An 11,600-nucleotide genomic window follows, 5' to 3' on the forward strand; every position below is an offset into this window, starting at 1 on the left:
CTCCCGGCCCCGCGGCACCATCTAGTGGCGCCGCCCGGCTCGGGCCCTGGCCAGCCCCGGGGCGCGGGTCAGCCCGGGCTGGCCCCGCCGGTTCTCCCGGCCCCGGGGCCACGCGTGTCCCGGCGGGGTCAGCCCCGGCTCGGGGGCAGCGCTGGAGCCACCGGCGCTAATGATGCTGCTCGGCGGCGCCGGCCCCCGCCCCAGGGGCTCCCGGCCGTGGCTGGTCCCGGGGAGCGGCGGGAGCGGCTCCTGGCTCCCCCCGGTGCGGTGGAGGGAGCGGAGGGGAAGGCATGGCCCCGGGTCCGCGGTGGCGGCTGCGGGCCGGGGGGTTCCGCAGGAACTGGTCCCCCCTGGCTGCCTCGGCTCTGGGCTGGGAGCGGTACCGGCCCCTGGAGAGCCGCGGCGTGGACCTGACCGCTGTCACCGCAGGAAAGCGACCCCGCGGGACGAGGGATGACGAGGGGATGGTCCCCAGGTGGGGGTAGGGAAGGGGAAGGGGAGGGGAGGAGAGGAGAGCGGAGAGCATCCATCAGCAGGGGCATCTTTTACCTCACATCCCCCAGGACAGGGAGCCCCGGGCTGGCCTCCGTCCCTGTCACCGCTTGGGACACTGGGTGACACTGGGAGGGTTTAAGGGTCCGGGGCGGCGTGGGTTGGCGCAGAGTCCCACCGCGTCCCTGGAGAGGGCCAGGATGGGTGGGGAGGACCCTCGACCCCAGGCACAGCCACCGCCAGAATCCCGTGAGCCTGTACCTATGCTGGGCAGGGAGGGGGGTGAGTGTCGGTGCCTGAGCCACCAGCACGGTTTAGGACACCAGGGACAGCCCTCCGGGAGTCCTGCTGTGCCCGGGAAGCTGCCCTAGGACCCCCTTCGTTATCCTTCGCTCCTGCAGGCAGCGCCTGGGCCACAAAGGGTTACGCAAGGCACCCTGGAGTGACACCTCTGCCACCAGCCCGGGAACTCAGCTCCTTCCTGGTCGGATCGAAGGCTCGGTGAGTTCCTAACTCTGTCCCCGGGGATCTGCCGGCTGTGCTTCCCGGCTGGGGAGGGGACCCAGCCGTGCTTTCACGTGGGGAAACCGGCCACTCTTTGTCCCTCCCTGGGTGGCTCCAGGACTCGGTGACCCTCCTGGAACTCTGCCCCACGACAGGGAGATACCCCGGGGGATCACAGCTCCACACCCCGGGGCTGGAGGACGTACCTCTTTCCTACTGGTTTACACTCGGTCCGGGTTAGCTTTTCCAGAGACCTTTTCCCAGAGTAGGGGGTCGTCTGGGTGGGATCGGGACAGAGTAACTTCTGGGGGGATCTGGGCCCCCGGTGCTGCATGACTAGGACCAGAGAAGGGTCTCGCGGTTTCGCAGCACTGCTTTAGAGCAGGGACCCCGCTGATCCCGGGAAGGCTTTGGAGTCCCAAGTTGAGGACCCCCATCAGCGGGATGGGGGGGTGGAACACAGAGTATGGGTGGAGGGGGCACGGCTGGGGTGTCACTTTCTGATAAATGACCCCCCAACTCGTTGTTGTCCCCACGGTGGGTGTTGCTGGCGGTGTCACCCGGGGCCAGGCACAGCCCTGAATTGGGTACCTGGCAGTGGAACGAGCTACCCTGGCACAGCCCAGCTTCCTTTGGTTTTAAAATCCCTGGAAGACGCTGCCACGGTGCATGTTTGGGGCAGAGCGGGGTGTGTGGGGCTCCCGGTGCTGTCGGTGCCCGGGGCTGGGCCGGGCCATGGTCAGCTCTGCCCAGATACTGCCCCTCCCGGCGGGGCCATTCCAAGTGCGGGCTGGTTTCTGTCGGAAACCGGCTGAGCCGGCTCCTCCTGCTGCCAGCCTCGGCCTTTGGCTGGGACAGGCCCTGCGCCAGCCCCGGGGGGGCGATGGGGGACAGGGCTGGGGTTTGGTGGCACTGTGGGCACTGCTGGTGCCAGCTGGTGATACTGGAGCTGCTGCCATCCCCACGCTGCCCCAGCCACTGCCCACGGAGAGCCATGGGCAGCAGTGGGACGCAGGCATGTGGCCAGACTGTGGTGCCCTGGTGACGGACAGTAGTGGGAGCTGGTTGGGGACAATGTGAGACTGTGCTGGGTGGCAGCAGGGGCGGCTCTGGCACAGCAGATATCATCACCATGGGGAGGGGGATGCTCTGGCTGCCCCAGGCTGGGGTCCCTTGGACCTGTGGCTCACACCATGTCACCTGCAGGTGCCCTGGGAGCCTGTAAACACAGACCAGCCAACTCTGGTGACACGGCTGAAACCACCTCACTGCCACGCTGGGGACTCCTGTCTGTCACCAGTCTTCCCAGCGCTGGTACAGGACTGTGGGTGCCACCACACTGGGGTCCTGCCCAGCCCCAGCCACCCCCCAGGCACACGTGTCCCCTTCCACGTGGTGAGCACTGGCACGTGCCAGGGAGGCTCTCGGGCTGATTTCGGCAGCTCTGACGCAGAGGGGAAGCAGAGGAGAAGTCTGGACTCTGCCCTCCATACCTGCCCTGCCCGGGTGAATGATTACACCGGGCTCCCCCCAGCCCTCCCTGAGGCTGCAGGGAGCTGGGTCTTGTTTCAGGGGCTGAGCTGGGGCTCATTTTGGGGGCTGTCCCAGTATCGCTCCAGCCGGGGGCTGCCACGGGAAGTCCTCATGCTGGGGCTGGGCTGTGGTGCTTGCCCAGGGCTGGCTGCCCACCACCGGATCCCTGCTTGGCATCACCTCTGGCACTGCTCACAGGGCATATCTGATGCCTCCTGGTCCCACCAAAGCTGTCCCACGGCCTATTCCCAAAGGAGCTGTGGAGTTTTCCAGCTGCCTGTGGTACCAACTTGGGGATCGAGGATGACCGAGCCAACTTTGGGAGCCAGCAGGGCCCCTGGCACAGCCACCCCAGAGCCCTGGGGCACCACAGGCCAAGTGTGTGCCATGGGGACTGGGGATGTTCAGTCTGGAGAAGATGAGACTTGGGGGAACCTCCCTGCTCTCTATGACTCTCTGAAAGGAGGGTGTAGTGAGGTGGGGATCGGCCTCTTCTGCCACTTCTCAAGTGACAGGACCAGAGGAAACGGCCTGAAGTTGCACCAGGGCAGGTTCAAATTAGATACTAGAAATTTTTTTTTTCACTGGAAGAGTGGTCAGGCCTTGGAATAAGTTGCCCAGGGAGGTGTTGGAGTCACCACCCCTGGAAGTGTTCAAGAAGCGCCTGGGGACATGGTTTAGGGGTGATTATGATGGTGCTGGGTTGATGGTTGGACTTGATGATCTTGAGGGTCTCTTCTAGCCTTGATGCTTCTGTGAGTCCCTGATCAAACTGGCCTCTCCCTGTCCCACCCCATGGGGATTGGCAGGAGGCTCTGGCCCTGCTACCTCTCCCACCCACATGGGATCCTGCATCTCTCTGGGTTCATGCTGATGTTCCCTTCAGGGAGCCAGGAGCTGGTGGAGGGGATCCCCAGGCCCATCCCAGGAGTTTCAGCTTGGAGGTGATGTCACTGTATCAGTCAGGCTTGTCTATCTCAGCTGGAAAATGTTGGATTTGGGGAAAACCAAAGGGTGAAGCAGGGGCAGAGGTGCTGCCAAAGCAGCTGGCAGAGCTGATGGAGCCCAGAGAGGGCGGGCAGGCACTGAAACACCATCCAAAGCAGCACCCTGGGGTCTGCCAGATCCAGGACGAGGGTGGGGAGCAAGGCCACAAGGATAGCATGGACAGGAAGTCCCATGTAGATGGGTCCTGACCTTGCCCTGTGTAAAACCTCCACTTCCATGGACATGTGTCCAAGGGGATGGAGATGGACCCCTGGGGGGCTGATTTCACGCTGCACAGAGGCAGCTCTGGGTTCCAGAGCCAGTTGCCATGTGGGGAACAATTAATTGTTCAGGGTGTGACACAATTAGCAGCCTTGGTGCCCTGGTGGGTGCCTGGGCACCACAGGGCTCTGTCCCCTCCACTCTTGCTGTCCCCGGTGCCCACAGCTCAGCGTTGCTGCTGCTCTTTGTTGCAGCCCGATGCAGGAGTGAGGAAGGGGCCAGGGGCTGTGAAGAGGAGGCGGAGCTGGTCCGAGCCCCCCTGCCAGGCAGCTGCCACTGTCCCCCTCCCCAGCTGGTGGGTGCCCACCATGGAGGAGATGGTGATCTGGGAGCAGCACACGGTGACGCTGAGCAAGGTGAGCATGGCCTGGGGCAGCCATGGGAGGGGACAGGGGCTGTGGGGTCGACTCTGCCTGACCCCTGTCTGCCCACCCACCCCTGCCAGGACCCTCAGCGGGGCTTTGGCTTCGCTGTCTCCGGAGGGCGGGACCATCCCAACAGGACGACCGGGGACACAGCGGTGTTTGTGTCGGACGTGGTGTCCGGGGGCCCAGCGATGGGCCGGCTCCAGTGAGTGCAGGGGACGTGGGTGCACGGGGGGTGCCCGCTGCCAGTGAGGGTGGGAAGGACAGAGAATCCCTCCTGCTGGAACAGGGCCAGTACTGCTGTCACCCTGCCTGGCTGGGATGGGGTCCCCTTGGGGTGCCCTCGCCACCCCGCCAGCTCCCCGGGCTGGGGGCTGTGCCCAGGGCAGAGCCACAGCTGTGTTTTCCTTCCCAGGAGGAAGGATCACATTGTGATGGTGAACGGCCTTTCCATGGAGAATGTTTCATCCTCCTTCGCCATCCAGACACTCAAAACCTGCGGCAAGATCGCCAACATTGTGAGTGTGCCCCGTGGTGGGACAGGGCCCGCCGTCGTGTGCGGGGCTGCACCGTGCCTGTCCCCATCCCAGCACCCTGTCACACACACCACGGCTCCTGTTCAGGGCTTGGGAATTGCTGCAGGCACAGCTGGCAGAGATGGCTGCACCCACCATCTCTGCTTCTCACTTTGTACCTGCAGACACTGAAAAGACCAAGGAAGGTTCACCTCCCCGTGAGCAAGAGCAGCCCCGGGTCCCCCGCCGTGCCCCGGCACTACGACTCGGATGAGGACTACGGGCTGCACAGGGGGGATCCAGCCCTGCAGCGCTCCCGGGATGACCTGGACCACAGCCGGGGCTACGATGGGGACTCGTCCAGTGAGAGGAGCTCTGGCCACCACCGCGATGACCGTCGCCAGCACAGGCCGGTGTCCCGGAGCCGGAGGCGAAGCCAGGACAGCAGCCACTGGAGGCAGAGTCCCGGCAGCGGCTCAGATCGGAGGGGCCACAGCCGGCACCACCCCAGCAATGCCTTTGGCCAGGAAGGGGACACCAACGGGCTGGCCCTGGTGTCAGGCTTCAAGCGGCTGCCGCGCCAGGACGTGCCCACGAAGCCCATCACGTCAGTCCTGGTGAAGCAGAAGCAGAACGAAGGTGAGGCCCCTCCTGTTCCCGCTGTCCCTGGGTTTTGTCACCTGATTTTTGGCTGTGCCTTTCCCCGGGGAGGAGGCAATGGCAGGGTGGGTACCAGGGTCTGGCTGCAGCGAGGGGACAGTGTGTGCTGTGCTGGGTGCACCAAACCTTCTGCCTTCAGCCTGGGGCTGCAGAGCTCAGCTTTGGGGCTTGCTACTCCCCCAAGGGGAGCCAGGGCTTGTGGAGATGGTGGTGAGGGGTGATCTCAAGGGGGTCCTGCATCTGCCTGGCTCTGCCACCGTCACAGCTCTCTCTGCTGCAGAGTATGGCGTGAAGCTGGGGAGTCAGCTCTTCATCAAGCACATAGTGGAGAGTGGACTGGCGGCCAAGGGCAGCTCCTTACAGGAGGGAGATCTCATCCTGAAGGTATAGGGACCCCCATGGTGCACGGCACTCGCTGGGGGTCTCATCTGCCCCTCTTTGGGGGGCTCATCCCTGGTGTCACTGCAGGGCCTAGCCACGGGCTTGCTGGAGGCAGCTCCGTCTGGTGTCCACTCCCTGCCCTGTCCCCCTGCCTGTCCCAGGACCCTGTGGGGGCTCTTGGGGACCAGCCCCTGTGCTGCTGGGCTGGTGGCTTGTCCTGTTGGCACAGCGGAGTCGTGTCCACCCTGCTCTCCCCATGGTGTGTGGTCCCCCCTCGCGAGTGTGTGTCCCTGCCAGGTGACAGTCCCCAAGGAGCTCAGGTGTTTGTCAGGTGAAATGATGCTGCAAGTACTTGGGGAGGAGGAATTAGAGGGAGGGAGACCCTTGGTTTGCACACCTGGGCCAGACAGACCTGCGGCTACTGGGAACCAGTGCCGAAGTGACTCTGTGGCAAATGGAAGGGATTACATCCTGCAAACTGTTGGGAAAAGCTGCTGCAACTCAGGGAGATCCCAGCCCCAGGGTCCGCTTGGGGCCTGATTCCCTGGCTCCAGGCCAGCACGTGGAAGGGCAGTGCAGGCCAAGGGCAAAGTAAAACTGAGCTTCAGGTGTCTGAGGGGTTTGTGCAGCTCCTGCCACCAGGCAGGGCCCTGGGCAGGTGGAGGTGGGTGTTAATTAGCATGGCTAATTTGTTTCCTCTGTATAGGATGAGGATATACTGGGAGGTAGCCAGGGGTAGGGACACGGTCCAGGACAGGAGAAGCTGTGGCACCTGGGGCTGGGCTAGAGGGACTGGGAAGGGACTGAGGACATGGCAGTCAAAGTACCCCTTTCCAGTGGGGCTTTCCCTGGGGGTGGCTTTCCCAAGAGCAGTGCCCACTCTACCCCTCCAGATCAACGGGGTGGCCAGCCAGGACATGTCCTTGGCTGAAACCCAGCAGCTCATTGAGCGGACAGAGGGGATCCTGACCCTGCTCATCCTCCGGGACCACCGGCAGTTCCTGGTGAACATCCCTGAGGTGGACAGCCAGAGCGACAGCTCCCGGATGGACGGTGAGGGGACACGGTGACGGGACTGGGGGCCAAATACACAGCACAGGGACTGGATGGTCACGGGTGCATCTTCCCTCCTGTTGCTGCAGATATCTCCGACATCGACTCCGAGCTGTCCCATCCACCATCCCCTGATGCTTCCCCACGATCTCCAGCTGCTGCCAGGATGAATTCACCACTGTAAGCCCCACGCTGTCCCCATGAGCCCCTCTGTCCCCTGGCAGATCTGCTGTGTTCTCCACCTGTCTGGAGGGGCTGGTTCTCTATTCCCAAGGCACTGTCCCTGGAGGTGGGACTGCCATCCCCAGCTTGCTCTGCTGTCCCACTGCCCACTCGGCACTGCCTACCTGTGCCCTGCCTAAATCCTGCCCCATCTTGTCCCAGGGAGAGCAGACGATCGACCAGGGAGCCTGTGGCCGAGGTGACCATGGCCGACGCTCGGGGACTGGGTGAGTGGGCTCAGCACTGGGCACTGAGGGGGCTCTGGGCTCCTGGGTATCTCTGCTGCCCAAACCCCTGGCAGAGTCATGCCAGGGCTCCCTGTGCCTCGGCATAGCCACTGCTGCTCCTCACCAGCTCTCCTTCCTGCAGACCCGCTGGAAGCTGTGGAGGGGGATGACCACAGCCCCCACACTGCCCCCCGAGCTGCCCTCAGGGACGGGTACGTCTGCGAGAGGTGGCAGGGAACGGCTGGGGGGACACAGGGATCTGCTCCGGCATGGGGTTGGGGTTACAGGGTCTGTGGCCCCTTGCCCTGTCCCCACGTGTCACCACCGGGCTGACTGTGCCTCCCCACGGCAGGTACAGCGCCGACTCCAGGGTCGTGCGGTTCGTGAAGGCCAAGAGCGCGGGGCTGCGGCTGGCGGGTGGCAATGACGTGGGCATCTTCGTGTCCAGCGTGCAGGAGGGGAGCCCGGCCGACAGCCAGGGCGTCCGGGAGGGGGACCAGATCCTCCAGGTACCGCGGGCTGGGAGTGGCTCCGAATGCTGCTGCACCTGGACCTTTGGGTGTGGTCACACCTGTTGGGTGTGATACCTCCCCTGGGGTTTGGATTTCTGCTGCTGGGCATTGTTTTTAGTCAGTGCTGGTACCCATAACTTGTACCTGCTGGGCTGGCTCTGTGGGCACTGTCTGCAGGGTCAGTCCTGTCTCCGGCACCATGCTGACACCCGGTGGGGTCCAAGCACCCTCTCTGAAGTCTCAGAGGCCCACTTGGGGTTGTGGCAGGCACTTGGGTGACAGGGACCGGTTCCCTCTCCCACTCTGCCCTGGGCACTGCTGTCCCTGGAAGCCCCACTGGTGCCCATTCCCTCCATCCCACTGGCAGGGCTGTGTCCAAGTGCTTTTCTGTGGCAGGTGAATGACACCAGTTTCCAGCACCTGACCCGTGAGGAGGCCGTGGAGCACCTCATGGCCCTGCCCGTGGGTGAGGAGGTCACGCTGTGGACCCAGAGCAAGCCGGACAGTGAGTGATGACCAGACTCAACCTGGACTTGTGCCTCTCCATCCTCTCTCTTCTGGGCAAGCATCAAACCTGCTGGACTTGCCATAGTCCTTCCTTCCCCTGCAGGGTGGTCCTCCTTCCCCAAAACCCCTCCTCCTCTTCCAAAAAGCTGATGGGAGAGGACCAGACCATCCCGGCCCCATTTGTGCCTTGGTATCCTGAAGCACAGGGACTTTCTGGCACCATGGCTCAGCCTGGAGAGGGCAGTGTGTGCCGGGGGGTCAGGTCCTGTTGTCTCCAGCTTGCCTGAGAAAGCCATGGGAGGAAAATGTGTCCTCAATAGCCTCCTTAGGAGCAGGGCCACTCTGGAGGCTCCCTCACTCCTTCCAAAATCCCTCCAGCACCTTCCTCTCCAGCATCCTCCCCCTCCTCTTCCCCTGACGGTCCCTCTCACCCTGGGCTTCAGTTTACAGGAAGATGATCTCGTCCAACGTGGGCGACTCGTTCTACATCCGGACACACTTTGACTTTGAGAAGGACACGCCGTCGGGGCTCAGCTTCGTGCGCGGAGACGTGTTCCACGTGCTGGACACCATGTACCGCGGCAGGCTGGGGAACTGGCTGGCTGTGCGTGTGGGCAGGGACCTGCAGGAGCAGGACAAGGGCATCATCCCCAACCAGAGCAGGTAGGGACGGAGCCAGGAATGGCCCTGAGATGAGCAGAGCTGGGGAAGGCTCCCCAGGGACATGGATGGTGGGCCCAGTGAGAGGCAGGGCAAGGGCTGGTGGAGCAGCAGGGGGAAGAATGAGCTGGTGAGATCCCTTCTCAGGAGTGATGGGGCAGCTGATGCTTGGGTTGCCCAAGGCCCCAGAGGGAGGAGACTCACCCAGCCGTGTCACTGAGCAGTGATGCTGGCTTGTCCTGCCCCACTCCTCAGAGCCCAGAGAGACAAGTGGGGGGTAAACCCAGAGGCTGCAGGTCATGAGCCCTCTCCTCTCTCAGGGCCGAGCAGATTGCCAGCCTGGAGTCAGTGCTGAAAACCACGTCTGGTGCCAACCCCTCCGGGGCACGGGCCGAGTTTTGGAAGCTGCGGGGCCTGAGGGGAGCCAAGAAGATGCTGCGGAAGAGCCGGGAAGACCTGTCTGCCCTCACAAAGCAGGGTCGCTACCCACCGTACGAGAGGGTGGTCCTGAAGGAAGGTGGGCACCAGGGCTGCGTCCCCATTGCCCAGACCCACCGGGTGCCATCGGCCCCAGGGCTGCCCCTCTGTGGGTGCTGATGGGCTCCGTTCTGGGAGGAGTGGGGAGAGTCCCAGGCCCGTGGGCACTATGAGGAGTGGGGTTGGATGTCCATGTGCTGGGAGCTCTGCCCTCACCCCCAGCCCCCCTGAGCCCCTCTGTCCTCTCACAGCCAGCTTCAAGCGGCCGGTGGTGATCCTGGGCCCCATCGCAGACATTGCCATGCAGAAGCTGAGCCGGGAGCTGCCTGAGCTGTTTGAAATCGCTCGTAAGTGCCCCCTGTGGGAAATTGTATCCAGCAGCCAGACTTGCAGCATCCAGGACCTGTGGGAGCTCTTTACCTCTGACTTTGTCCTGACCCTGCCCATTGCCCCCCTCTCTGTGACACTCCAACACCTTCCTGGGCTCATTCGCCCTCCCTGCCCTGAGCATCACAATCCCAGCCTGGCTCCAGACATGCCTCTCCCTGAGGGACACAGCCCTGGTGCTGGGCATGGCCAGGCCCAGCCTGGGGCTGCTGGACGTGTCACATCTCCCCCAGCCCCTCTCATGCCCCGTCTCCATGTCCTGCAGCGAGCGTGCCCCGAGATGGGGCATCGTCCAAGGTCATCAAGTTGGACTCGGTGCAGCAGATTGCAGAAAAGGTGAGAGACCTTTCCCCTGTCCTTGGAGCCAGGCGGGGCCTGGGGGAGCCCATGGCCTCTGTCCCTGTCCCCAGCGGGGCTGACGGCCGTGCCCTGCCCCAGGGCAAGCACGCCTTGCTGGACATCACCCCCTCGGCCGTGGAGCGCCTCAACTACGTGCAGTACTACCCGGTGGTGGTGTTCTGCGAGCCCGAGAGCCGGCCGGGCGTCAAGGCCATGCGGCAGTGGCTGGCACCCGACTCCAGGAAGAGCTCCCGACGCCTCTATGCCCAGGCCAACAAGATGAAGAAGTACTGCAGCCACCTCTTCACAGCCACCATCCACCTCAGCGGCAGTGGCAATGCCTGGTTCCAGCAGATCCAGGACATCATCAGGACGCAGCAAAGCCAGCCTATCTGGACGACGGCAGAGCAGGTACAGGGCACAGGATCCCTGCGGTGAGGCTGGGCCGGCTGGGGCTGCACAACTGTCCCCCACAGCTGGGATCCCAGGTCTCTGTCATCCCCACCCCGCAGGCAGATGTGGCACCTGAGGACAGTCTGGAACTGCTGAACCCACCGAGCACGGTGGCCTCAGGCTACCTGACCTGTGACAGCCACGCCAATAGTGACTACGAGGACACGGATGGCGAGGCAGGTGCCTACACTGACGGCGAGGCAGAGGATGCCTACGACCAGCCCGGGCTGCCCCGCTCCTCTGAGCCAGCACAGCTGCCCCCAAGCCATGGCCTGAGCTCTGAGCCAGCACAAGTGTCCCCAAGCCACGGCCTGAGCTCCTCTGAGCCAGCACAGGTGTCCCCAAGACATGGCCAGAGTGACAAGGTGGGTCCCCCCAGACTGGTACAAGGGGCTGGTGGGGCAGAAGGGGGTGGCCACAGTGCTTGTCTCTGGGGTATAATTTCCATCCCCGTGACACAGGCAGGGAGCTGCTGCAGGGTCCAGCTGTGCATTCATGCTCAGCTCTGGATCCCCAGGGGCAAACACCCCATGCCAGGGCAAAACCCCTGCCCTGTCCTTGACCCCTCATTGCTCTGCTCCTCCCCAGGTGCCCAAGCAGCTGCAGCAAGGCCAGCGCTACGACAGCATCAGGTACCCTGTGCCCTGGGACTGCAGGGAGGGGGGTGGCAGCCAGCCCAGGGCTGGGGAGGGCCTGCATAGGGCACTGTCCCAGCCTGGGCCCAGCTGGGTGCCAGAGCCACCACCACTGCTTCTGCCCCCCAGGGAATACGAGCACGAGGCAGTGAGGAAGAGGTTCACACACGCCAGGGATGACTCGGACCAGGATGAAGGCTATGAGTGGGGGCCAGCCACAGATGTGTAGTGGCATTGCTGGCCTGTCCCCATGGGCCAGCCCTGCCACAGCCCTGTGCCACTGGGTCCAGGTAACAGTCCAGGTAGTGCCAGACTGGGCTGGGCCCAACCACAAAGTGCCTCCTTCCCTTTTGGCCACAGCTGCTGCTACTGAAATAAAAGGGACATTTGGATCAGGACAGGCTGTGTC

At 63.6% G+C, this 11,600-nt stretch overlaps 1 protein-coding gene across 1 annotated transcript; it reads left to right on the forward strand.

Moving 5' to 3' along the window:
• Nucleotides 1-215: 215 nt before the first annotated feature.
• TJP3 (tight junction protein 3) lies at nt 216-11,589 on the forward strand. Its single transcript, XM_027742212.2, has 21 exons — nt 216-475; nt 894-993; nt 3,993-4,154; nt 4,244-4,368; nt 4,579-4,681; nt 4,864-5,317; nt 5,619-5,722; nt 6,613-6,772; nt 6,862-6,952; nt 7,157-7,221; nt 7,364-7,433; nt 7,574-7,730; nt 8,130-8,238; nt 8,684-8,903; nt 9,221-9,417; nt 9,629-9,724; nt 10,030-10,100; nt 10,203-10,514; nt 10,616-10,921; nt 11,145-11,188; nt 11,321-11,589. The coding sequence occupies exons 1-21, from the start codon at nt 291-293 to the stop codon at nt 11,418-11,420; spliced, it is 3,231 nt and encodes a 1,076-aa protein (XP_027598013.2). The 5' UTR covers nt 216-290; the 3' UTR covers nt 11,421-11,589.
• The last annotated feature ends 11 nt before the right edge of the window (nt 11,590-11,600 follow it).

The sequence above is a fragment of the Pipra filicauda genome, unplaced genomic scaffold (assembly GCF_003945595.2).
Source record: "Pipra filicauda isolate LSUMZ 115617 unplaced genomic scaffold, ASM394559v2 scaffold467_size714961_pilon, whole genome shotgun sequence".
Lineage (NCBI taxonomy): Eukaryota > Metazoa > Chordata > Aves > Passeriformes > Pipridae > Pipra > Pipra filicauda.

Bases quoted from the DNA above. Each gene is read 5' to 3' on its own strand.
- TJP3 (XM_027742212.2), top strand. From the start codon at position 291: ATGGCCCCGGGTCCGCGGTGGCGGCTGCGGGCCGGGGGGTTCCGCAGG. The intron at 7,434-7,573 runs GTACGTCTGCGA...TCCCCACGGCAG, and splicing joins CGAGCTGCCCTCAGGGACGG to GTACAGCGCCGACTCCAGGG. The intron at 10,101-10,202 runs GTGAGAGACCTT...GCCCTGCCCCAG, and splicing joins TGCAGCAGATTGCAGAAAAG to GGCAAGCACGCCTTGCTGGA.